This window comes from Corapipo altera, unplaced genomic scaffold (assembly GCF_003945725.1).
Source record: "Corapipo altera isolate COAL_440 unplaced genomic scaffold, ASM394572v1 202, whole genome shotgun sequence".
NCBI classification, from domain to species: domain Eukaryota; kingdom Metazoa; phylum Chordata; class Aves; order Passeriformes; family Pipridae; genus Corapipo; species Corapipo altera.
This window is the reverse complement of record NW_020884980.1, coordinates 907,200-931,019: the sequence shown is the minus strand read 5'-3', so window position 1 is coordinate 931,019 and position 23,820 is coordinate 907,200. Positions and strand designations below refer to the sequence as shown.

The window sequence follows — 23,820 nt, the reverse complement described above, 5'->3', positions numbered from 1 at the left end:
GGAGGATATTAAAGGTGTCCGTGGGAGGGGACCCACATTCCTTTCTGCAGTCAGGTTTCAACGGCCCTGTTCTCCAAACATGGAATGCTAATAAACTGTCCTGTTCTCATTCATCTGATTGCTCCTATGTTTGATTTGTTCTGCTGTTTGATCTGAGAATGGTAAAAGCTGTTCTCCTTAAATGCCCTCCCAAACTAACCTTTTGTGGCATCGCTGAGTTCCAGTGTGCTGACCCCCTGTGCTCTGACTAGTCTGCAGCCCAAGTTAAGCCGCTGAAGTTCTCTCCGGATGGGTAAGAAGACAAAGCTGGCTTTTGAGCTCACGCACACTGGCCAGGATAAAACACAGAGTGATTGTGTCCCCAAAGCATGTCACTGGGAGGCTGTGGAGGCCTGTGATAATTTCAGCAAAGATGAATTTGCTTCCTGGTGAGATGTGCAGCATGGCTTAGTGTCACAAGCCATTGCCACCATCGTGTTCTCTCTCTCATGGTCCTGCTTCGAGGATGGTTCTCTCCTGCCCTGGGAGCAGGGGCTGAGCACTGCAGAGCAGGAGGCAGCATCTTGCTGCCTTTGTGCACCTAAAATTTCACACTGGTTTTGCAGCATCACATCGTGTTACGCTGTGTTTTAACGCTCATGTTCACAGAATGAATGTCCCCTTTGCTCTGTGCCCATGCTTCTGTTCTCTTTGAGCATGACCCAGGTGGGACTAAGCTGCTTTCAGAAGAACCCACCTGAGAGCTCTCCTGGTTCGCTGGTGGAAATGAGTTCCTGCCATTCTGGAGGAGGTTCCAACTTTGTGTTTCTATTTGAAGCTTTGAAAGGATCAGTGGCTTGTACTGCATCTTCTGCTGTGATTAGTAGCAGAATGATGTGGTGGAGTCTTCTGTAAAGGCTCTTGTTCCCTCACAGAGGAGAAAATAAGTGTGGATGTTCAAACCAGGAGGGGGAGAAGAAAGGATTTGATATGCCTAAATTCCAACCTCTTTGTTCAGTGAGCAGGTAACAACCTTTATCTGCAGTGAGACCTTCCTGTAATTACAGAATTGTGACCTTCAAGAGAAACACAGGCAGGAGCAATTTGTGTTGGTCCTTCAGCTCTCCAGATCACTGCAAACCAGCTCAGCCCGTGGAGTAAGAAGACAAGGTGGTGTCCTCTAGTGGCTTCTCTGTTTGGGAACATTGATATTGGTTTGGAGAGCAATTAATGAAGGTGCCTGTAGGGACTGTTGGACACAGCCAGAACACCTCTGGTTTGGATAATCCAGAGCTGCAGAGTGATGGAAGCCAAGGTGGTGCAGAAGGAGTAGCACTCCCAGAGGTTGCACACAGTGTTCTCACACTGCCCCAAGAGGTGTGGGCTGAAGAAGTCTGTGGTCCAGCTGAAAATGAGCTTCAAGTCCTCAGAGTGGTGCTGACTCTGCTCTCTGCACTGTTCTTGCTGCATCAAATAACCAAAGTGGTCTTTTCTTAGTAGAATAAATAGATAAGAAATTGTAACATCTCTCTTCTGAGGCACTGTCGCATTTTCAGTAGTGTTTGCAAAACCTTCAACACGTGGTGAGTAAGTACCTGAGGGCACTGTGACGTCTTTTTTGACAGCCACTCAATAAAAAGGAGTATAAGATTTCTGAAGAAAGAAGTATTGAATTGGACCTGTGCATATGAAAAGCACTTTTGTGTCCACTCTCATCATGCCTTGAAGCAGGAGAGTCAGCCCTGCTGTGTTTGCCTGCAGTGAGATAACCTCCACAGAGCATCCCTGTTAGTCCCCAGTGTGGGAATTGAGCCAGGAAAAAAATCTGTTAGTTCTGGTTGGACTTTCATACCTGCCTGAGTAGCTGTCAAGCAGAGTCAGAAGGAATAAACAAGGAATTGGAAAGGAGTAAGCAAATCCACCAGTTTCCTTGAACATGGAAGGTTATTCAGCAGTTGGAAACAACCAAACTTGCCAGGTGATAAGGTCTCAGGTTGGTTTGGGGGATTCTTTCCACTAGTCTTTGAATCAAACAGATCCAGCAAGGCTCGCATCCAGCTACTTGATCCTGGGTAGTGTATATCCAGTTCCACACATCAGATGTCCTGGCCAGGATTCTCCTCTCCTTGTGAGGAAGAGGAGGCACAGGTGACAAAAATGCTTTGTACTTCAGGCTGTGCTTGAGGCAATGAGCTTTGTTCCTGTCCTGAGTGTAACCCCTGCTAACAAAGCCATCAAGAAGTGCAGAGGAGTGGGATGGGCTCAGCAATCTCAAGAACCTTGGTGGCAGAGCTGCTCCTCAGACCTGCTCTTGCAAAGGTGACAGAGTGGTGCAGCATTTCCCTGAGCGACTGCAGAATTTGACTGGAGATCCAGAACCTTGGCTGAGACAGGAGAAAGAAAATTAACATTTGCACTGAGCTGAATTCAGTGCCAAGTGCCCAAGGTCCCAACTGAACAGAGCAATTTTTCTTGAAGGTCACAGAAGCTTCTTTATTCCATAGCAGCTCCTGGCCTCGGCCATCGTGCACGCTCCGGGCGTTTTTGTTTCCCCCAGTGTTACAGGCACAAAATCCTTTACCTGAAGGCAAGTACAGCTGAACTGAGAGACCTGCTTTGGCTAAGCCAAGTATCAAGCAGAGTGATAAGCAATCACAGCAGTATCATCCAGATCCTGGTCTTCACTCTTGGCTTCAGTCCCAGCTTCCCAGCCTTTGCTGAGTTTCTTGGATAAATAGGAGCCTGACCTACCTGCAGCATATGTACATTTTTACATAAATGATCCCTCCTGTGGGCTGTGCAGCATGCTGAGGCTGAGTGGTGGCTGATGGGACCATGCTGAGGTTTTGTGCTATGTTGGTGTGGAAAAACAAAGGTGGTCTCTGAAATGATCACAATCCTTTCCACCTCGCGTAGCACAACACCTCATTTTACATATGTTGGATGTTTTCTGCCAGCTGTGAGCCCTGTGGTAAAACAGAGGATGCTTATTGTCCATGGTATCGTAGAATCATGGAATCTCTTGAGCTGGAAGGGACACACAGAGATCATCGAGTCCAACCCTTAGCCCTGCACAGGACCCCAAGAGTCACACCATGTACCTGAGAGCATTGTCCAGACACTCCTTGAGCTCTGGCAAGTTTGAGGCTGTAACCACTGCCTGAGGGAGCCTATTCCAGTGCCCAACCACCCTGTGGGGGAAGAACCTTTTCCTGATATCCAACCTAAACTTCTCCTGACACAACTCCAGCTGTTCCCTCGGGTCCTGTCACTGCTCAGAGGGAGCAGAGATCGGAGCTGCCCCTCCACTGCCCCTCATGAGGAAGCTGCAAACCCCAATGAGGTCTAATCTCAGGCTTCTCTTCTCCAGTCTGAACAGACCAAGTGACCTCAGCTGCCTTTGGTACCACCAAAAGAAGTGACTCTTCCAGTACAACCATCCTCTGGTTGTACTGGCAGCTTCTGGTGCACAGGCAGCCAGCACAGCTCGGGCGGGTGAAGGGATATATGGATATATGGATGGATGGATGGATGGATGGATGGATGGATGGATGGGATGTGGTGAGTGCAGATCTCACTGCTGAAGCGTCCCTGCAGCTCTCCTGCAGTTTGTTGCCCGTAGCTCTGTCTCGGGACCTGTTGATTTATCCAGTGTCAGAATTGCATTGGTGTGTCCAAGGAGCTGCTTTGTCAGTTTGATGATCTCAGGGGGCTCAAGCCCCATACTTTGCTGGCTCCCCGCACTCCCCACCTTGCTTCTGTTGGTTTTGCAAAGCATTTCAACAGGGTGTTTTGATTCCTTCATGAGGAGCAGAGGTAGTGCTTTTGGGCAGCTAAGAATGGAGCTGATGGATGGGACATACACAAAGTACTTCTGTTTTGTACAGGAATGAGCCCTTGGACAAAATGTCCTGGGATGCAGCAGGTTTCTTGTCAGCTGCAGCCAGCTCTTGGTCATCATGGAATCCCAGTCTGGTTTGGGTTGGAAGAGATCTCAGAGCTAATCTTGTTGCAGCCCCTGCCATGGGCAGGGACACCTTCCACTAGCCCAGGTTGCTCCAAGCCCAGTCTAACCTGGCCTTGGACACTTCCAGGGATGGGGCAGCCACAGCTTCTCTGGGCAACCTAAGACGTGCAGGTTGGGTGGGTGGTCATTGCAGCTTCTTTGTGATGCAGTAGATTTATTTGTGCAGCTCCTGGTTCAGCACAGACAGTGACCTCCCTTGGAGCTCTTTCTGCTAACGAAATGGCAAAAAGGAATCCCCTTCCCCAGAGACCCTTCCCTCCATTTCCTCCTGCTGCTGCGAGCTCACAAGTCAGAGGACATGGGGAGGAGCATGGTGCTTTGTGGAGCTACTTTGGTTCAAAGCTGGGATTTTGTCACTTGAACTTACAGCTCTTCTTTTTGATATTTCCCTTCTTGCCTTCCCCTGTCCAGTGTTGGGCCTCCCCCCACCATGAAGGAGGGGTTCTTGTTCAGCAGGGGTTCTTGTTCTCATGGCCCTTCTGCCTGATGAGTTCTGAGTAGGAAGGAGGGTCAGACCATGGCTCAGGAAGCAGCTCCATAGCCCTGACATCTGCTGGCACCCACGTTGGTGTAAATGTCCAGCACATGGATTAGCTTTCGCATCACTGGCAACAGTGTCGTCCGTGTGGCACTGGGATGTCTGCTTGGCTTGTCCCATTTCCACATTCTGCTTCCCTCGTGGCTTTTCTGTTCCCTACCTCCCATTGCCTCTATACCTGTGCAAGACCCAGTTTGTACCTGTGTCCAGTTTGTATCTGTGCCCAGTTTGTACCTCTGCAAGCCCCAGCGTGGGGCTCAATCTCTGCACTGTCCTGTGCTTACCATTGCCTTTGTCACCAGGAATGCCGGGCTGGTACATCCCTCCTGTTGGAGATGCTCTCATTCAGACTCCTCCAGCTAAAATGAGAGACTTAAGGTTCAGACTTGCCGCCTCTGGAGGTCAGAGATAAATTGAGCCCCAGAGAAGAACTGAATTTGGGCAGAGGTGAAAAACCTCCCCAAACCTCAAACATTTTGGCGGGACTGAGCCTTGGCAGACCCAGGAGCATCACTCAGGAACATGGGACACAAGCAGGCACAGTACCTGTCTGTGATCTGCTGTGGGACAGTGACACTTGTAGATGCTTCAAGTCTGTACCTTTAGAATCTCCCATGGAGCTCTGATCGCTCATTGCTCTACACAGCTGCTTTAACTTTTAGAGAAACATGAAGAAAAGAAGTTTTAAAGAAATTCTCAGTTCCCAGCAGTGCTTTCAGAGCCTGTGTAGGTGGTAAGTCAATGGTGATAGGTCTCACAGCAGTTCCCAAGTCCCAGGGCTGTCTGGGTAAACTAGAATATAATCCTCCTTTTTGGTGGAAAATCACTTCATTTGACCTTTTTTAAGGCTTTGGGAGCCCCTGGAGAAAGGGAGGGTTCTCATAACATCCTCAGTGTGTTGACAGGTTTTCCCTATCCAGCACTCACTGCTACTAATTTTTCTTTTACTCTTTTTTCCTTTCACTCTCTGTGGACTAAATTCACGTTTCTGTGCCCGTTTGTCTCCGTGATGTTCTCTCTGTATTTCTCTATCCACTCCTCTCACTCTCTGCAGAATCTCCACCAGCTCAAACAGATTCACACCCTGAGGCAGATGAATGAGCAACTGCTGGCTGAGAACAGGGCTCTGACCCGGGTCGTAGCCAGACTTTCTCTGCCCACCAAGCCCTCAGAATCAGAGGAGCTGTAGCTGCTTTCCCTCCGGCTCATCTCGCCTCCCTGTTCCACTCTTCCAGGCAGGTCTCCGCTCCCTGGCCGGGCTGTTCCCTCGCCTCCCTGCTGTCCAGGGTGTCTGGTGACGCTTATGGCTCAAAAGCTTGTGGCAAAGAATCCTCAGAATTCCAAAAACATGGTGCTGCTGCCATGGCAGAACTTTGCTGGAGGCTCTGCTCATCCCGCTGGCTCTCGCTCTGCTTGGCAGTGCTGCCAACCTCGCCTGCTTAGCACTGGGAAATGGCTTTGGGGTGGCTTGGCAGTGCCAGCAGCCCTATGCCCAGTACCCTGCCTGGAGATAGACCCCCAGACTGGTTTGGATTGGAAGGGACCTTAAAGCTCATCTCATTCCAGCCCCCTGCCATGGGCAGGGAGACCTTCCACTAGACCGGATTGCTCCAAGCCCCGTCCAACCTGGACCCTGGACATCTGAAAATAGATGATTTATGCTTTATGTCGGCTCATAATAGAATTCTTTTTTAACTGGACTTAGTTCAGGGAGAAGCTGGCACTCAGGAAATCAGATAATCCAAAGTCAGGATGAACAGTGTCATAAATTGGTAGGGATGTTGTGAAAAGTGCACATTTTAGACGGAAAGGGGATTTTTAGATAAACTACAAACTGAGCTGTCCTCAGCAGTTTTTCTTGGTCACTTGAGCAAAGAGGACAAGCTCCTTCCCTCATTTTAAATGGAGATTTTTGAGTCTGAGCCAGCAGGTTCAACATCCCCCTGCCTCCTGTGGGCTGGTGCAGGATGGAGGACCCAGCAGGAGCTGGACCAGGAGTGCTTTGTGTTTCCATCTGCTGTTTTAAATCCAGTGCAGGGCAATTAGTGTTTGAAACCCAAATATGACCCTTTCCTAAGCTTTGCCCTAGCACATCACACAGCTAAATTACATCCCTTCCTGCTACTTCATTGGCTCTGTGCTAAAATGAAGCTGTAACTGCTCCTTTCTTGGGGCCCTGCCTGTCCTTTGCAGGTTAGTAGGGATATTCAGATCCCTTCAGACACAGAAGCACTGTGCTCTTGTGGGCTGGAAGTGGCACCACGGTATAAAAAAATCTATTCTTAGCACACAAATTATATCAAGGCTGATTAGCCATAGAAACAAACTAACCAGGGGAATTGTGGCTTCCCCTTTCCAGGAGTCTCAGCTCAAGCCCACATGTGTGTCCCAGGGGCTGGGAGAGTCGAGTGTCGTGCTGTGTGCCCTGGATTGTGCAGATGGTCAGGTGCAATGATCTCACTGCCTTTCTGTTTTAAATCTGCAGAAGTATCCTCCAACCCATCCCTGTCTCATTCCTTCTCACAAGCCATGAGTCATTCTTCTTCCCCACATACTTTGAGATCTGAGAGGGAAAACTGGGCAAAACCATTTCCAGACTCAGAGAACTGATGTTTCACCACCTGCAAGTCACCTCTCTCCTCCTACCGGGAAGTGCCCATGTTTTTACTTCCCTTCCATCCCCCCCTGCTCAGGGGTGACCTGTCTGGCTGAGCTGTGGCCGGGCTCATCCTTCCCTCCTCACTCAGGTTTGCTATTCCCTGCAGGGCTCAAGCTGGGGAAGAGCCATGTGCTGCTCCACTGATTTATTTCAACTCTTTTAGTAGGTCTAACACAGGCTGTTGCTCACACATGTAAACCCTGGCTCAGAGGTGTCTGTGGACATCACAGCTGTGCAATGATGCCACTGGTTTCATATTCACCATGCCCTGGCAGCAGCAGTGCTTTTCAAAGAACCCCATTTTCCCAAACTCACATAATTTCTGAGGAGCCACCTTCTCCAGTATCACAGGTAACACAGAGCCCTGCTGCTCAGACCATTCTCCAGCCCAAAACTGACTTTACACCAACACTGCATCACTGTCAGCCTTGCCATCCCCTGGGGCTAGGCCACATCCCTCCTCACCACACCTGAGACACCTATAAAGCTGTAGTTTCCAGCCCCAGCCTGTTCACATGTTACCCAACTTGAGGCCACTCAGCTTCAAAGGGAGGACCACCCTTGGCTCAGGAAGGGTGAAATTGTGTAGGGTTGATGTGTCGCTTGCAGAAAGACTCACTGGACACTGATGGGAGTAGGGATACAACCAGGAAACTTTTTCAGAGACACTTATTTTACATACACTTCTTCTTCATTTTTAAATAAATCACTGAAGTTGCCTGGAGCCCATGCATGAGGTACAGCTGCTGCCAGAGCTCCCGGTGAGCTGTGGGACCAGGGTGGGTCTCTCTGCAGTTGTTTCTGGGATCCTGTGACAGATTCTCTCTACCAAAGTGTGTGGCAGGACTTCGTACCCCCCTTATCACAGCGATGGGCGCTTGGCCACTCCAGGCAGGGGAGGACAAGGACTGTCCATCCACAGACTCCAGTGGGTGGTTGAGCTGTTGCAGGGCACTGGGAGGCACCAGACTGAGCCCTGGGGGAAGCTCAGGAGGAAGCAGAAAGGTGCAGAGACAGCAAGGGCTGACAAGCTCAGCCCTGTCTCTGAGCCCCTGAGCACTTGATGATGGCAATGCCTCTCCTTCGGCCGTGAGAAATGTTGTAAGGAGCCATAAGTGCTGTTCTGGTGACAGCCCAGCCATGGTGATGCACGTCACACCACCACTGGGTCCAGGGAGACACTTCCAGCATCACTAGCTGGAGCTCTGGCCAGTCCAGCACATCAGTTTACCCTTTCCCCTCTATCCCACCACATGGTACCATTCCCCTCTTCCCTCTCTAGCAAAACCTCCTGCCAGGAGCATTCTCCACCAGCACCCACAGGGATGGGGTTGGAAGTATTGTGGCCACCATGGCTTGGCCTCACTGTGAAAGGAGGGAATTGCTCCAGCACTGCCCCAGGAACTGCCTGCACTCTGTGCCAGTGGTTGTGGAGGGGCTGCAGGTGGAGGGGAGCAGGAGTTGTGGTCAGAGCTGAAACTCCAGCTTAGGAGGAAGGAGAAGATTTAGTGCAGATTTTGGGTTTGGGGGAATTCCTCCAGGATTCACCTTAGCAGAGAGAAGTCATGGCTGAGCTTATACCGGTGCTGTTCATGCCTGTGTGTGACCCTGCTGTCCCCCAATGTGCTCCAGCAGGTCACCCTGTGGTCTGCTGGCACCTGTGGTGGGAGTGACCCCTTGTCTGTCACACCAGGACAGGGGTAGGGAGTCTCCTCCTGGTGCCCCGACGGCCAGGAACAGTCCACTGAAGGTCACTCGCCTGCAGCATGGGGAGCATGGGAAGTTAGGAGGGTTTATACCAATTAGAAATGCTGGAAGGGTCGTGTTGGAGTTATTTCTTCTCTATTTCCAAAGTGCTCAGCCTTTTGTCTGTGTTGTAACCCTTGGTTGAGCACCCGGGAGGTATCTCCAGTGTCAGTGTGTTCTACCAGTCCTCTGGCCTCAGCACGTGTTACACATCTGCGGGGTCCCAAGGAGATTTGGGGGTATTCTAAAGAGATTTTGCAGGGTCCAGTCCTAAGTGAGAATTTCAGACCTTTGTTTTCCTCTCTAGTCCTGGCAAAATGGAAAAAACCAAAGCAGGAAAACCAGCTTTATCGTTTTGTGCTGAGCTCTAATTAGCCTCTGGGCACAGGTTTGGGGTGAAACAGCTCAGAAGTGGTTCCTGCCCTCCCAGCCTGGTGCTGACCTGCTGCTGGGGCCGTGGCATTGCTTTGCACCACGGACTTCCAGGCTCGGGGCCCCCTGGCTCTGCTGTGCTCGAGTCCCCTCTCACCCCTCCACGCCTGGCAGCCAGCTTGTAGAAGCTCTGGAGACGCTCCAGAGAAATGGAACTGTGCTGGGTGGAGGGGATGCAACGTCCCCTCTGGTCCATCTGAGCTGAGCTCTGATCCCACCTTGTCTTTGTCTCTCTGCAGATTTTGACAGAGCTGAAGTCGGACAACCAAAGGCTGAAGGATGAGAATGGAGCCCTCATTCGTGTCATCAGCAAACTCTCCAAATAGGAATCCTGAGCAAAGGCAGGATGAGGAGGGGCCCTACACCAGCTGCCAACCCCACCACGAGCCCTCCCCCCCCCACTTTCCCATCTGTCACGTACAGCAAGTGTTTCAGCCATGGGATCAATGTCACACCTGCCTTGCCCTGCCCTTTGCTGTACATTCCCTTTCTACCCCTATTTTCCTCCAACACACCCCCTGCCATTTTATTATTTTTAATTTAAGCATGTTGTGGTATCTCGGACATTTTATTCAAGGGAGAAATGTGAGGACTGGGTTTGAGCTGCCAAAACCTCTTCCAGAAGCCCAGTATTTGGTGTCGGACTCTGACCTGGAGTGGGAAGCTCCTGCTGTAAAAAGTGACACCTCAAAAACTAATCCAGCACATCCAAGCCCTGTACAGGTGGGAAATGTGAACCCAGGTTGGGACTCTGAGGATGCACATCAACCCACTGAGATGTGGGACTGGCTAAATATGATGCTGTGAAAGCCTCCTGGGCTCATGTCTGTCACAGGCTGCTTTGCACAGAGACTTTCTCCTCCTCTTGCCCCAGTAGACCCAGTCCTTTATTTAAGATTTTGAACCTGTTCGGTAACATCAGCACTGACACTTGGCATCAGACCCTTATCCCCCACCCTCCCTTTCACCCAGCCTGGGTGATTCCGTGTCACCTTCTGTTCTTCCAGGGCTCCTGTCTGTAATTAGTAGCACCCAGTTGCACCTGGACTCTTGCTCCTTGGGACAGGAGGTATCTTCTGAGCTTTCTGAAGGACAAGCTTGAACCCTTAGAGACCCTCTGCTGCTTTTACACGTGTGTGAGCGTGAATCACCTCGCAGGGAGCTGTGCCCACACCAGAAACCAGCCTCCCTGTCCTAACAGCCATCTGGGACATTCTGTTGTCTCCATGAAGGCAGAGCCCTGCAGTGGAGTCTGGTCTGGTATTTTGGGTACCTCACTTGGATTTGCAGCAGAATTTTTAGAGAGGGGAAATGCCAGAGTCCTGTTCCCACCCACCCTTCTGTTGGTGAAGCAGCTTGGCACAGCTGGATTCCGAGGCAGAGGACCATGGAGCAGTGATCACTTGTCCTCCCACACACCTTGGAAAGGTGAGGGTGCGTCGGTGTCAGACAGACAAGGAGCTGCTGGTGACTGAATCACTGTGATGAAAGTCTCCTAACCTGTCAAAAGCTTGTGATAAGCCTTGACCTTGAAGGAAACCTCTAAAAATACCCCTCTTTAATCTTACATGCACTCAGAACAGCTTGGAATTGTTCTCCCCATGGGCATTGGCTCCCCTCTCCATGCTGTGGGACCTGTCATCAGGTCTGTTCAGCTTCCCCTTAACTGACTCCTCTCGAACAATACCTTCCCTCTCAGAGACATCTTGCTGTATCCAAACCACTCTCCCATCTACATCCTTCCATATTTGTCCTTTCATTCCCTTTGTCCTTGGACTCCCAGCTCCATCTGGCCAAGGGCTGCAGTCTCAGTCACTGAACCTGGAGGTGGCCATGAAGCAGCTCTGCCCACGTTCCCAGGCAGCTCTGCTATGGGAGAGAGAGATGAGATACTTGAGCAGAATACTTGAGCTTGCTCAACAGGGTAAAATTTATCAGGCAATCCTGGGCTTTTTGGAACCTTTTGCTGGTTATTGCCTCAGAAAGCATCTTTATTTTTCTCTCCCTTGGGTTTTTTTCTCTTTGGGTTCCCCTCCTCAGTTCTCCATCTTTCCCCCTTCCCCTCCCTGTCCTGCCTGTTTCCACCTCTCTTGCTCTTCCTAGAGCTGCCATCTGTCCCCGGGCAGCTCTGGCCAGAGATTCCTCTTCAGCCGATGGAGCTGTTAGCATGGCGTTAGGTGCCGTTTCTCCTGGTACACTGAGGCCCTTCCTCTGCTGCTGAGCTTTGGGAGGAAGAGACCAAAGCTGGTAAAGGCATCAGGGTTTCTGCAGAGCACTGCCTAAGCCAGGCGTCCTTTTTATATTCCTTGATTTTAACCCTGCTCTATTTAACAGCTTTAAGTCTTGAGGTCCGGTCAATGCTTCCCCTGCACGCCATTCCCTCTTGGTGCACTCTTTATGTGAGTACTTCTGCCGTTCTTGATGTTTTTCTCTCTTGGTGACCTGCTCCTCACTCCAGCCTCGGGCTCTTGGCTCTGATCAGGAGATCAGGAGCCCGGTCCCTTCTGTGCCGTGTGGAGGAGAAGATGCTCACCAGCTGATGGTGAGGATGGGAGTTCGCACTAAAGATCCTGTTCTTCTCACAGGGCGGGTTCCTGGCAGCAGGAAGAAGCCTGGTGTCTGTTTTAGGGAGAGGGTTCAACCCAATCTGGCAAACCCATCCCACACTGATGTTTTGCCCCTTCCTAGCAGGACACTCACTGTGGTTTTTTCCCTAAGGAACAGTATGGGAAGGCTGTGGGAGGCTCGTTACTCTGACTGGCACCTTGCAAAGCCAAACTGCTTTAGCTGAAGTGTCTGCTTAGCACTGGATTCCCCCCTGAACCCCAGCCAGGGGGGAGGGCCCCCACAGCTCAGTGTCCCTGATCAGCCAAAGCTGTGAGCATTTCCCAATGACGGTGCAATTGCAAACCAAATTCTTGAGAATTAATTTTTTTTTCCCACTTCATGCCTGACATAACCAGTGCACTGAGGAGGTGACAAACAGGACACCTTGAGCCCTGTGCGTGGGACAGGGTGCAGAGCGAGCAGGTTTTAAAACTGATCCCTCTTGGAACCAGAGCATTTGCGAGAAGTGGTTTCCCTTAGGGAACACGAGTTTTGTTTTTTTTCTAAGCAATTGCTTGGGGTGAATTCATTTTTATTGCTTGGGGTGAACCCGCCTGTTGTGGCTGCAAGTTTTATGATGGCTCTTTGTAAATAAACTCCTTGGAGAAGCAGGACTGGCTGACGAGATGGGGAGAGAATGTATTTTTATGCAACTTTTGAGTGGCCTTTCAAACCCTGAGATGAATGATTTGTTTTACTGGTTGTTGTTATATAGTATTATAAGTGTGTTTGAAAGTTTGGGAATAATATTCACAGCTATGATGCTTGTAAACACAACAGTATTTATAAATGAATAAAATAAGAGTTGATAAAATAGAAGCTTTGACCTTGCTTCCGTCTTTCTGGAATTATAAGTTATTTGGACCAAAATTCCGTGTTTCTCAAAAATTCTCATGGCATAACAGTGTTCATCATCCATAAAAGCACAAATGCTGCAGCAGCAGCTACAACACAGGTGCCTGTTCAGGGGAAGCTGAAATGAAGGAACTGGGATGCATATCCCTGAAAGCCTCTCACCAGTGGGAAGGCAAAAGGGAGAGGGTCCCATCTGCTCCTTGGAACCACATTGGGGGGCAGGACCATCTCCCCCATTCTGCCAAGTCCTGTGTTTGCTCTTCTCAGGAGTTTGGCCAGGACAAAGTGTGGCAAAGACATGGGCAGGTGATGGTGTCACATCTGGGATCCTCTGTCCCAGGTGAGGCTGCTGGAAACCTGCATGTGTTCCAGACTTCAGAGGTGGTTGGAGCAGGTTGAACTCTTCCCTTGGGATCTGGGGGTGTCCAGTGCTTCTGCAAAGCAGGGCAGGACCTAAACATGACTGTAGGGACCAGACTCTGCCCGGGGGGAAGAATTTGGTGGGGACCACCTGTGCCCAATGTCTGGGCCAGCCACACTCAGCCAGGGCTCAAGGCTGAGAACAAGTCACAGGGAGCTGGTGGAGCTCAGCCTGGAGAAAAGGAGGGTCAGGGGGGAACCTCTCACTCTCTGCAACTCCCTGACAGGAGGGGGGGAGCCAGGGGTGGTCGGGCTCTGCTCCCAGGGAACAAGGGGCAAGACAAGAGGAAATGGCCTCAAGCTGTGCCAGGGGAGGTTTAGGTTGGATATTGGGAAAAATGTCTTCACTGAAAGGCTGTTTGGGCTCTGGCACAGCTGCCCAGGGTACTGGTGGAGTCACCATCCCTGGAAGTGTTCAGAAGACACGTGGATGTAACACTTGGGGACATGGTTAGTGGTGAACACAGCAGTGCTGGGGGAATGGTTGGACTCAGTGATCTTAGAGGGCTTTTCCAACCTCAATGATTCCATGATTCCATGTTTCAGGGGACCTGGGCACTCATGGGGTTCCCCTCACACCTCCTTCCATCCACTGTCCCTGGGGTCCCTACCCTGGGACCTGCCCCTCTCCACGGGTGCCCCGCCAGCCCCAGCAGCAAGACCAGAAGGGAACCAGCTCCTTTCAGCTCGTTTCTTTAATAAGGAGACAGAGATCATTACAAAATAACCATCGAACGATCAGAGACGGGAAGGACACAGTCCACACGAGGGGAAGGGGCGTTAAAAGCAGCTTCCGCCGGAGCCGAGCGCTGCGGGGCCGGGACGGGGCAGAGCGGGGCCGGCACTGGGGGGCCAGGAATGGCCGAGCCTGCGACTCCCGAAGGAGCTGGCTCCTCCCTTCCAATTTGAGGGGGGAAAAGGAAAAGAAAGCAGAGCCTGTTGCCAAGACTCGCGGCTTCTCTTCCTTTTAACCCCGGGAGCATCTCTGTGGCACAGCTGGGTTTGCTCCGCGGGGCAGCCAGGAGAGGGGAATGCCAGCTCTCATCCCCAAAAACGGAAACCACCTGACTGGACGTGGCAGATACAACCCAAATTGCTCCGAAAAGCATTTTCACCACCAGCTTTTCCATCACAGAAATGCCCCCGGCAGGTCGGCCCCGGCGTCTGTGCCCAGCGCTGCCCCGTTCCCTCGCCCGGTGTGGCAGCGGCATCTGTGGCCACCGAGGCAGTGGCCGATGCTCGCCCTGGCAGCCTGAGCCCCACGACACCAGGGGGACGGTGGACACATGGGGGGAAGGAGGTCACGGCTCACCGCGGGCCGCCCCCGCGGGGTCCCGGCGCACCGTGCTCTTATATGGCTTCTAAAGTTGCTCTGACGGTGAAATGAACCAACGCGACACAGGACACGGAAGCCACGACGTTGCCGCTACCCGGCCATGGGACAAACGCGACGAGGTACAGGAACAAGACACACATGGATGTCACAGGCTGCGTCGGTGACGGCTCCGTTGGCGGGCCGGGCTTGGCATGCTTTGCTTCTTGGCATTATTTTTCTTCTTTTACATGATTTTATTGGGGGGTTTCGTTTTATTGAGGGGGGAAAAATAACCAGGGCGGTGGAGAGCTCTCGAGCGATGAGTTTCCTTGGTCGCCGTGTCCTCCCTCGCTGAAGGCCGAGGTGGGGTCGGCGGTGCCGGGGGCGGTGGCAGCGCCAGGCTGGGGCCATGCTGCTACTGCTACGTGGCTGCATCACATGCACTGCTCGTGGTATTTACAGCTATGTCTCCATATATTTTACCTACACATAGCTAAGGGGGGGGGGGAGGAGAGGGGGGTCAGAGGCAGCGCAGATGGCTTCAATACGTTGGTTGGTTTTCCCCTTTTTATTAAAAAAAAAATTAAATTATGTATTAAAGTCACAGTCTTCCCCCTTCCCCCCCCCCCCCCAAGGCTTAGAGAGTCTGAATGGAAACCAGCCAGGTGGGATCTCTGCTCCTGGTGAGACCCTGGCAGGTCTGGGGGTGTGGGTGGGGTGTGAGGGTGGAAGGGTGTGGATGGGGGTGCACAGGAGGGGGTACAGGGGTACAGGTGTGTACAGCTGTGCACAGCTGTGCAGGTGTATAGGTGTGCACGTGTACAGGTGTGCACAACCCCACCTGCTCCCCAGGGGAGGCTGCAGGGCTGTGCACTCTCTCTGACTGCCAACAGGAGGGTTTCAGTGCTCTTTCCAATTTCTTCTTTTTTAACCCATTTCCGTGTAAGGCAAACCCCCGCCCCGACCAGTGGCTGGATGGACCCCAAAGTGAGACTGAATCCAGCTAGTGCTCCTCACCGTGGGGCATCCTCATCCTCTCAACTCCTCCTTTAATTAAAAGCATCCTGAGACTTCTCCCTTTGGCTACAGGAGCAGGGCAAGACCCATTTGCTGACGCTGACACACTGATTAGGAAAAGGGACTTATTAAAGCTGGAGATGACCTTGTGGGACCACTTGCTTGATGACCCCTTCAAACCGGGTGTGACCCTAGTGCCACTTTCACCAGGGCACGAGCCAAGCACAGCCATGGTGGTGGTGGTGGAGGTGGTTGTTGGAGGTCTCCATCCAACATCCCCCCCCCCATGCAGCTTGGTTACCTGAACCCAAAGCTCCTAAGGGTGGAGCCATCCTTCCCTGGGGAACTGTCCCAGAGCTGCATGTCCCTCTAGGGGCAAGGGCTGATCCCTGTGTCCATCTGAAACCCCTGAGATGTGGCTGCCACCAAATTTCCCATCATCTCCCCACCTCCAGCCAGGGCCAGGATGCCCTTTCAGAACTGGGAGCTGTGGGAGCTGCTGAAGCCTCCAACACCACTGGGCTCAGCTCAGTTTTGGCACTTTGTCCCCAGACTCAGGACACACTGCACCAAGGTCCCAGCCCAGACATTGGACCCCCAGAGCAGCGGCCCCAGTGCTGGGGCGTCCCCGGGGCTCAGCTCCATTGCAGCAACGCCCTTCACTGCTGCACTGTGGCAGAACCCCCAAAACCGAGTCCAGGGAAGCCAAGTGGAGCTGTGAGTGTGAGGCTGACGGGGAGTCAAAGCTGGGATGGGGACACCGGCTCATGTCAGAGCTCCAGTACAGGCTGGGCTGAACTGGGCAGGGCTGCTGGATCCTCTCCCAGCTGCAGGGAGCAGTGTTGGCTTTCCAGCTCAGGGGCTTGGTCTGACAGTGGGAGAGGTGGTCCAGAGAAGCTCTTGCCCACTGTCAGGGACACGGATATGGCTTAAACACCCTGAAGGGAGCAGGATGGAGTAGATTCGGCAGCCAGTGGCCTGGTGGGGAGTAGCAGCTTGTGGGGGTCAGAGGCTTTGGTCCCTTTTTAGCCCTGGGCTCGCTCTCATCATCTACATCAGGTGGGTTGCAGTGGTGGGGCTGGAGCTCCCCACAGCCCCCCCAGCTGCCCCCAGGCTGTGCCGGGGTGCCCACGGTGGGTCAACCCTGGCAACACACAATGGATGGGCTTTGGGGAGGCACCTGGCACTGCTCTGGGAGGCTGCCCTCGCCGCGTTTGGAGACCTCTCAGCATAAACCTGCCTTGTGGAAGCTTCTTGACCTACAGATCTCACCCAGCACTGCCCTTGCTTGGTCTCTGGGGACACAATGGAGATGGTGGCGATGGTGGTGATTGATGCACTGATGGTGCATCCACATCCACATGTCTCCTCAGAGCAGCCCCCCCCGGGGCTCCCGGGGCTCAGACAGGCCCCCACAACTCCAGTTGCAACACCAAGGGCTCAGCACCCCACCACCACACCAGCCACAGAGAGGATCCCCTGCAAACCTCTCCCCAGAGAAGCCAAACCTGGAGCTGACCAAGGGCATTCAGGCATCCCTGGGGAAGACCAGGGGGAGGCACCTGGATCTTTCCAGAGGGTCTTCTCCACTGTTTTGCTGTCCTACAGCTGACCATGACCCGAGCAAGCACAGTGGGTCCAGTCATTCCACACTGTCAGTCTCCGGTATCACCTCCATGCAACTTTCCATGGTTCCCCACGTGATCCCAAGGGAAGGATGACAGCAGCAGTGCTGCAGGCTGGTGACGTGGCTGCTGGGGAAGGTCCCAGGCATGCCGGTGGCTTTGCACTGGGAAGGGATGGTGAGCGGAGGCGGCGGGACATGCAGCACAAAGGGAGCGATGCTGAAGAACGAAAAGAACCATCCGTGTCTTTAACCTCTTCCCCTGGAAGCTATTGGGACTGCCTGGAAACCCTTCCAGAGCCATCAAAGGGCATTTCAGCTTAAAACAGAACGAAAAAACCAAGACGGGAGGTTGCAGAACCGAGGTATCAGTAGCTCTGGGCCGCGTCGACTGTCCGAGTGCCGCGCCGGCCGCCAGAGCCGCCTATTTGTTCTTCCCGAGAGCTGCATCTACTTCTTCCTCTGGCTTCAGCGAGTGCCACTGGGCGATGGGCCGCCGGGGGTTGGCCAGCATGTCGGACCAGTGCCGCAGCTCTGTGCCGGTGGAGTTGCAGCCTGTGAAGATCTTGCCAATGGCTTCATTCTTCCCCAGCTTGTCATAGTCCAGCACCGTGATTACCACTTGCACTTTCTACAGGAGGAAAAACCTTCTTTAGAGGGTGGAAAGGTGATGGCTCTGTGGTCTCGGGGTGCCGCAGGGATCCCCCAAGGCTGAGCCCTGCCGTGGCCCATTCTTGGGCAGGGCCCCCTCTGTGCTTCCTGTACATCATTCCCAAGGAACCCAGGGCTGCAGAGCCACAGTGGGGACCCAGCTCATCCTGACCTAGCTCACCTGGGAAAGGTCACCAAGGTGTGGTGAAGGAGCTGGGTAAGAGTTGTGGGTTACTGGGCCAGGGCAAGGGGCAAATGCAGGGGCTTGGGCAGGACATGGAGGGGCAGAAGGCACTGGCCAGTGGTCCAAAATGCCTTTAGGACTACTGGGGGGTCCTTGTTATGCCTGGGGTGAGCACTGTAGGAGCAGGAGCAGAGGAGAGCCCTGTTCCAGCTGTTGCCTCTGTTGGGGTTGCATCTCCCATAGGTGCTGCCCAGCCTCCCAACTCTGCCCCTGCACCAGCTGCTCTCAGCATCAGTCCAGGCCCAGGGTGGGACTGGGTCTATCTCAGGGACCAGGAGCTCAGCAGGAGCCACCCAGGTTGGTGAGAATGCTGGGAAATGGGCTCAGGCAGCTGCAGGACATCTCCCATCACCCTCCCCCTTTTCTGCCTCCCAGGGGAGTCATCAGACAAACCTGTATCTGCTCGAAGGGGATCTCAAAGCTGAAGGACTCATTGAAGTAAGGGTTCAGGGTCTTCTTCTTGACTGTGGTCTTCTTCTTCTTCAACCTCTTGCCATTCTGCAGCAGGTGGATCTTCACGTAGGGATCTGGGGGTCAGGAGGGTGCATCAGCCAGGGATGAGATGCCCAGGGAGCACCATCAGCCAAGAGGCATCTCAGCCCAGGATGAGGTAGAGATGTCCATGAGCTCTGGGGTTTGTTGATGGGGACCAAAGTCAAAATAGCTGGGCTGGAGAGGATTTGTGGGAGCAACTGGACGAGGGATGGAGCATTTCTGCATGCAACAGAGCTGGGGAAGGGTCTGGAAAGTCAGTCAGATAAGGCTGAGAGAGCTGGGGAGGTTCAGCCTGGAGAAAAGGAGGCTCAAGGGGGACACTTTTGCTCTCTACAACTCCCTGACAGGAGGGGGGAGCTGGGGGGTTCTGCTCCCAGGTAACTAGCCAGGGAGAAATGGCCTCTAGCTGCAACAGGGAAGGTTCAGGTTGGATGTCAGGAAGAATTTCTTCACTGAAAAGGTTGTCAAGCATTGGAATGGACTGCCCAAAGAGGTGGTGGAGTCACCTCCAAGGAGGTGTCCAAGGAACAACTGGACATGGCACTCAGTGCTCTGGGCTGGTTGAAAAATCGGGGATTGGTCACAGGTTGGACCCAATGATTTTGGAGGTCTTTTCCAACATTAATTCTGTGATTCTGTGCTGAAGGTCCTCTTGTAGGAGGACTGGGGACAGTGGAGTGACAGCTGGCCTGTCAGGTGGCATCTGTCACCCATGTTTTTGGAGTAGGACACCCCACAATAAAGCTGAACCCTTCCAGCCATGCAGGGACTGCTCTTCCCATGGTTAAGGCAGGTCTGGAAAGAGCTGAAGACCCCTGGGCACAGAGCTCAGCCCCATGATGGGGTTGGGAAGACTCTTTGAGCAAAAACATTCCATCAGCTGAGATCCCTGGAACAAGTCAAGGAGGAGCAGGACCAGGAGAAAATGGCAGAGGAGAATTTTCACCACCCAGGTCCTGCAGCATCCTGGTCCTGGACATAGTGTGAGACCAAATTCAAAATGTCCTTCCTAAGGGTGGAGAATTCATCCCATGCCCATCTTCTTTTGCCCTCCAGCCAGACCTTGGGCTGCCCCCAATGCAGGAGGAGGCACTGGGGGGCTTCCCCAAGTCCAACCAGACTGATGGTCCCAGTGTCCTTCCTGACAAAAGGTGCTGAGAGCCCCCAGTGGGGCAGGAGGAGGCTGCCCCTTGAGTGAGACTCACCTGAGAGACCCCCGACATCCATCTTCTTCAGGTTCTTGGCCTCCAGGATGCAGACAGTGAGTTTCCCGGCCGTGGGCACGTACCGGAGAGAGATGCAGATGTCTCCCAGCTTCTCTGGCTGCCAAGGAAAGCAGGGAGTGGATATCAAAGCATTCCCAGCGCATCAGACTGCACTGTTTGGACATGGTCCCACATGCAGGTCCCCCCAAACCCTGCTCAGCCTTCGATACAGGCACAAGCTGGCACCCCATGCACCAGCACAAGGGTTTGATCACTGGGTCTGGAGCTGGTCAGGCCCAGCACAGCACTCAAGATGTTTTATACTCTTTATTTTTTGTGACAAAAAGGTTTTTACGCAGAGGAACAAGATGGCAGATCCTGCCCGGAACTCATAGCCAGGACAGGCACGAGTCCCACCCCAGTGGGACCCCACATGATCATCACCCTGAGCACTGTGGGATGGTCCCAAAAGCAGAGCTCACCCCGTGGCCACCCCCACCTAAATCCCCCAACCAAGAGGTTCAGCTGGCTGAGGGCTGACTCTCACCTCCTCCTTCTCGCCGCTCTGCAGGTCCCGCCACTCCTCGATGGGCTGGCCCAGGTCCACTGTGTTCATGGGCACCTTCACCTCCCCGATGATGTCGTGCTTGGAGAAGCGGTCAAAGTCGTAGATGGCCATCACCAGTGTCTTCCCACCCAGTTCTTGGTAGGGCACCTGCACAAACAGGGACAGCAACCGAGCTGACAACGGGCTCAGAAAACCCCGAGCCAGGACCACCTGCTCCCAGCAGTGAGGGTCAGTGTATGGGACCAGTGCAGTCAGTGAGAAGGATGGGAGTGGGAGGCAAGGTCTTGTGTTGTGGGTGAAGGGTCTCACCTTGAAGGTGAAGGTCTCATTGAAGGCAGGGTTGAGCGTCTTCTTCTGCACTTTGGTCTCGTACTTTTTCTTCTTGTCAGGCAGCAGGAACACCTTGACATAGGGGTCTGAGGTGCCCCCCATGTCCAAAGCTGGCAGTTCAGCGGCTTGCAGGATTCCCACCGTCAGCTGGAGGAGGCAGAGGGGTGTCCTCATTAGGACAGCCCAGCTACACTCTGCAGATCTCCACTCATCTCCAGCCCAAGGCAGGACTTCCTGTGGCACAGCACCCAGCTCCTCCTTCCCTCCCATGCCAGCCGGGTCCAACATGGACACTTGTCCCCTCAAAAATCCCCCTGGGCAAACCCCATTCCTCAGCTGAGCCCCAGCCCCTCCATCACCTGATTGGCCTGGAAATCGTAGTCCAGTGAAAACTGCAGCTTGCCCAGGTTCTCTGGCTCCTTCTCCTCCTCCTCACCTTCCCCCTCCGTCAGACCTGTCTCTGCATCATCGTCGTCCTGTTGGTCCTGCAGTGGCAGCCGCAGTGCCCAGCTCAGCAGCACAGTCACAGCCCAGCGTCCCCGTCCCCACACCGCTGGGAACCTCAGCACCCCAACCCTACTGGCATCTCAACACCCAGGTTCTCCCCATCAGAGGAAAGGAGACTCCTGTGCTGGGGACACAAAGCACTGATAGAGCAATCTGGGGGTGGCATTGGCTCTGCCACAGCCACATGGCTGCCAGGGAGCCCCCAGTGCTGGTCCAGACTAGGTGGCATGAGGAGCTTCCTCGGACCACCAGAACAAGGGGTTGGCTCCAGTGGAGTGAGGTTTGGTGCTTGCAGGTGGTGGGTCCTGTACCCCCCAGCCTGTGCTTGGGGAAGCACAGCCAGTGCTTTGTAGACTCAGAAATAGAGATACGCCCTAACTGTCCCCAGGAAAAGCCACCCCTCTTCCTGCCTCTCCAAGCCATGGTCCGTAGGGTGGGAGTCTTGGCTCCTTATCTCCTCTCTGACATGTCTCCAGGTCCCCAACCCACCCTGGAAGCAGATGATGGAGAAGGAGGCTCATGGTGACACTTACCATGGAGGGTGTCCCAGGATGGGGAGGGACCAGGCAGCCAGGGCAGCAGGGTGGAAGGAGGCAAGGGCACCACAAGGGAAGACAGACACGTTAGACAGAGCACTGAGGGACCCATGGGGTGGGGGGGGGTCAGGGTTTGTATGACCCTGTGGAGTCCCAGGGGATACAACCCCTGCTCTCTGCTGGGGAATCCCATCCCACATCTCCTACCTCTCCTGCTCCAGCCCTGCCTGCATGTTCATGGTGCCCACACAGCTCTGAAGAGCAGGAACAGGCACCCAAAATCTCTCACCCCCTCTAAATGGCCCTGGGTCAAGGCCATGGAAATGGCTGGGGTGGCCCCAAGCCTGCAGGCACCAAAGCCCACCTCAGGCTGGCCCCAAGGATGGGGAGACAGCCCCAGGTCTGCTCCAGGTACCAGCACCTGCCTCTCGACCCCAGACTGGCAGGTGTTTTGCCCTGGTGGCCCTCTCCTCTTGGCTAAAGGCTCAGTGAAATGAGGGTAACCCAGAGGGCACAGGAAGATGAAAGGGATTAATTTAACATTTTCTGATTCATGTGAAGCATTGGCAGGTCCAGGACAGCTTGAGCCTGGTTCCATCTGGGCCAGTGGGCGCTGAAAGAGGACAGTGCTGCTGTCTCAGGTCCTGGCTCCTGTCTGCACTGTCCCATCCTAGTGGCTGGTGGCTCCATGTCCTGGCTTCAGATATCCTGGTGACTCCATCCCAATCTGCTGCCTGATCTATGGGTGCCCCAGCACAGTTCTTAGCTTATCTGGAGGGATTGTTGGCCAAGCAGCCCAGAAGGACATCACCTGGTTGCCTGACTTCATGTCCTTCATGTTCATGGCATTCTTCATGCCTTTGCCCTTCTCTTTCTTGTTCTTCTTCTTCTTGCAGCAGCACTTCTTGCAGATGCAGAAGCAGCAGGTGAGGATGAGGAGTCCGGCTACCACTGCGATGGCGATGAGGGCCCAGGGTGGAACTGCAGGCAAAAGCCAGTGTTGTGGTCAGCCCTGCAGCTCCGGCCCAACCACCCCAAAATCTTGCCCAACATGTTGCCCGAGGGCCAGCGCAGTGGTGGGACCAGCAGGAGGGCAGCACCTGGGAAAGGAGCAGCTACTCACGGGGGATCTTGTTGAGCTCGTTCATGAACTTGTCCCTCAGCTTGGTGAACATGTCCTCCTTGCTCTCGCCTGGCCCCGCGGCCTCGGTGGAGTTCTCCATCGTGCTCATGGGCACCGTGGTGGCCGTGGCCTCTGGGGCCATCATAGACGCTTGTTTGAACGTCATGGTGGGTCAGGGGCTCCCTGAAACACAACATCACCTCGGTGGTCACACAGTTCCTGCTGCCCCTGCTCCTCCCTGTGCCCTGGCAGCGTCCCCAGTAGCACTGGGATCAGCATGGACAGCAGGGCTGCAGCAGGACACCTCATCCTCTGCTGGAGGGGCACAGACCCCATGGCTGTGAGAGATCAGACACCTGGATCCCTCACAAGTGATAAGAAGTCCAGCGGACCCCTGAGTTTCCTGGCCCTTGACATCTCCAAAGCCACCGGGAGCATCACCCAGCATTGTATGAGTGATGGTGCCAGCTCAGAGCTTCCCAGGGACATCAGGGACACTCCTGGGGGGATGTTCACCTGATGAGACCCCATGGGATGAGGAGAGGAATGTTGCATCCCAGAAGAAATGAGTGAGGTCAGTCTGAACAAAGCCAGCCCCTCCTTTTAGGCCGGGACCCAGGCATGGGGCACCCAGCACTGGTGAGGGACCCTCAGGACTTGCTTCTGGCCCTGTGGGAACTTCCAAATCTGGGAGCAGGAGAGGAGCAGCACACTGCTCTTCTTCCAGCCCCAGGGAGCTTTGGCAGGGCACATCTTGAGGACAGATGGAAGCAGGGAAGGGCTGGCTCTACACAGCCATGGAAGGCTCATTGTGCAGGTCGATGGGTCGACCCTTTCACGATGTCACGGGTACCATGCCCTGGGTGGTTCGAGGCTCCTGCCCAGCTCCCAACCCTGCAGAGCTCCCTCAGGCAGCCCCCTCCCCCATGGGACCAGAGAAGG

At 53.8% G+C, this 23,820-nt stretch overlaps 2 protein-coding genes across 11 annotated transcripts in view; one reads left to right on the top strand and one right to left on the bottom strand.

Moving 5' to 3' along the window:
• The window catches only part of PPP1R12B (protein phosphatase 1 regulatory subunit 12B), a 132,746-nt gene extending 119,939 nt beyond the window's left edge, over nucleotides 1-12,807 (top strand). For 5 of the 8 annotated variants that reach the window (XM_027665676.1, XM_027665682.1, XM_027665681.1 and 2 more), the window contains 2 exons: nucleotides 5,599-5,779; nucleotides 9,621-9,720. In XM_027665676.1, coding sequence (XP_027521477.1) covers nucleotides 5,599-5,733 — 135 coding nt within the window. In that variant the 3' untranslated portion in view covers nucleotides 5,734-5,779; nucleotides 9,621-9,720. Of the gene's footprint in view, nucleotides 1-224; nucleotides 293-5,598; nucleotides 5,780-9,620 lie in introns of all 8 variants that reach the window. The other 3 variants (XM_027665677.1, XM_027665684.1, XM_027665678.1) reach the window with 2 other exon arrangements.
• Nucleotides 12,808-13,940: 1,133 nt separating this feature from the next.
• SYT2 (synaptotagmin 2) overlaps nucleotides 13,941-23,820 on the bottom strand; it is a 23,911-nt gene continuing 14,031 nt past the window's right edge. Inside the window, exons 1-9 of one of the 3 annotated variants that reach the window (XM_027665710.1) lie at nucleotides 23,395-23,410; nucleotides 22,879-23,061; nucleotides 22,567-22,736; nucleotides 21,072-21,188; nucleotides 20,692-20,859; nucleotides 20,362-20,529; nucleotides 19,815-19,932; nucleotides 18,508-18,641; nucleotides 17,644-17,850 (exon numbers count right to left, since the gene is read on the bottom strand). In XM_027665710.1, the coding sequence (XP_027521511.1) occupies nucleotides 17,644-17,850; nucleotides 18,508-18,641; nucleotides 19,815-19,932; nucleotides 20,362-20,529; nucleotides 20,692-20,859; nucleotides 21,072-21,188; nucleotides 22,567-22,736; nucleotides 22,879-23,044 (1,248 nt within the window). In that variant the 5' untranslated portion in view covers nucleotides 23,045-23,061; nucleotides 23,395-23,410. Of the gene's footprint in view, nucleotides 17,851-18,507; nucleotides 18,642-19,814; nucleotides 19,933-20,361; nucleotides 20,530-20,691; nucleotides 20,860-21,071; nucleotides 21,189-22,566; nucleotides 22,737-22,878; nucleotides 23,062-23,394; nucleotides 23,411-23,820 lie in introns of those variants that run through there. The other 2 variants (XM_027665711.1, XM_027665709.1) reach the window with 2 other exon arrangements.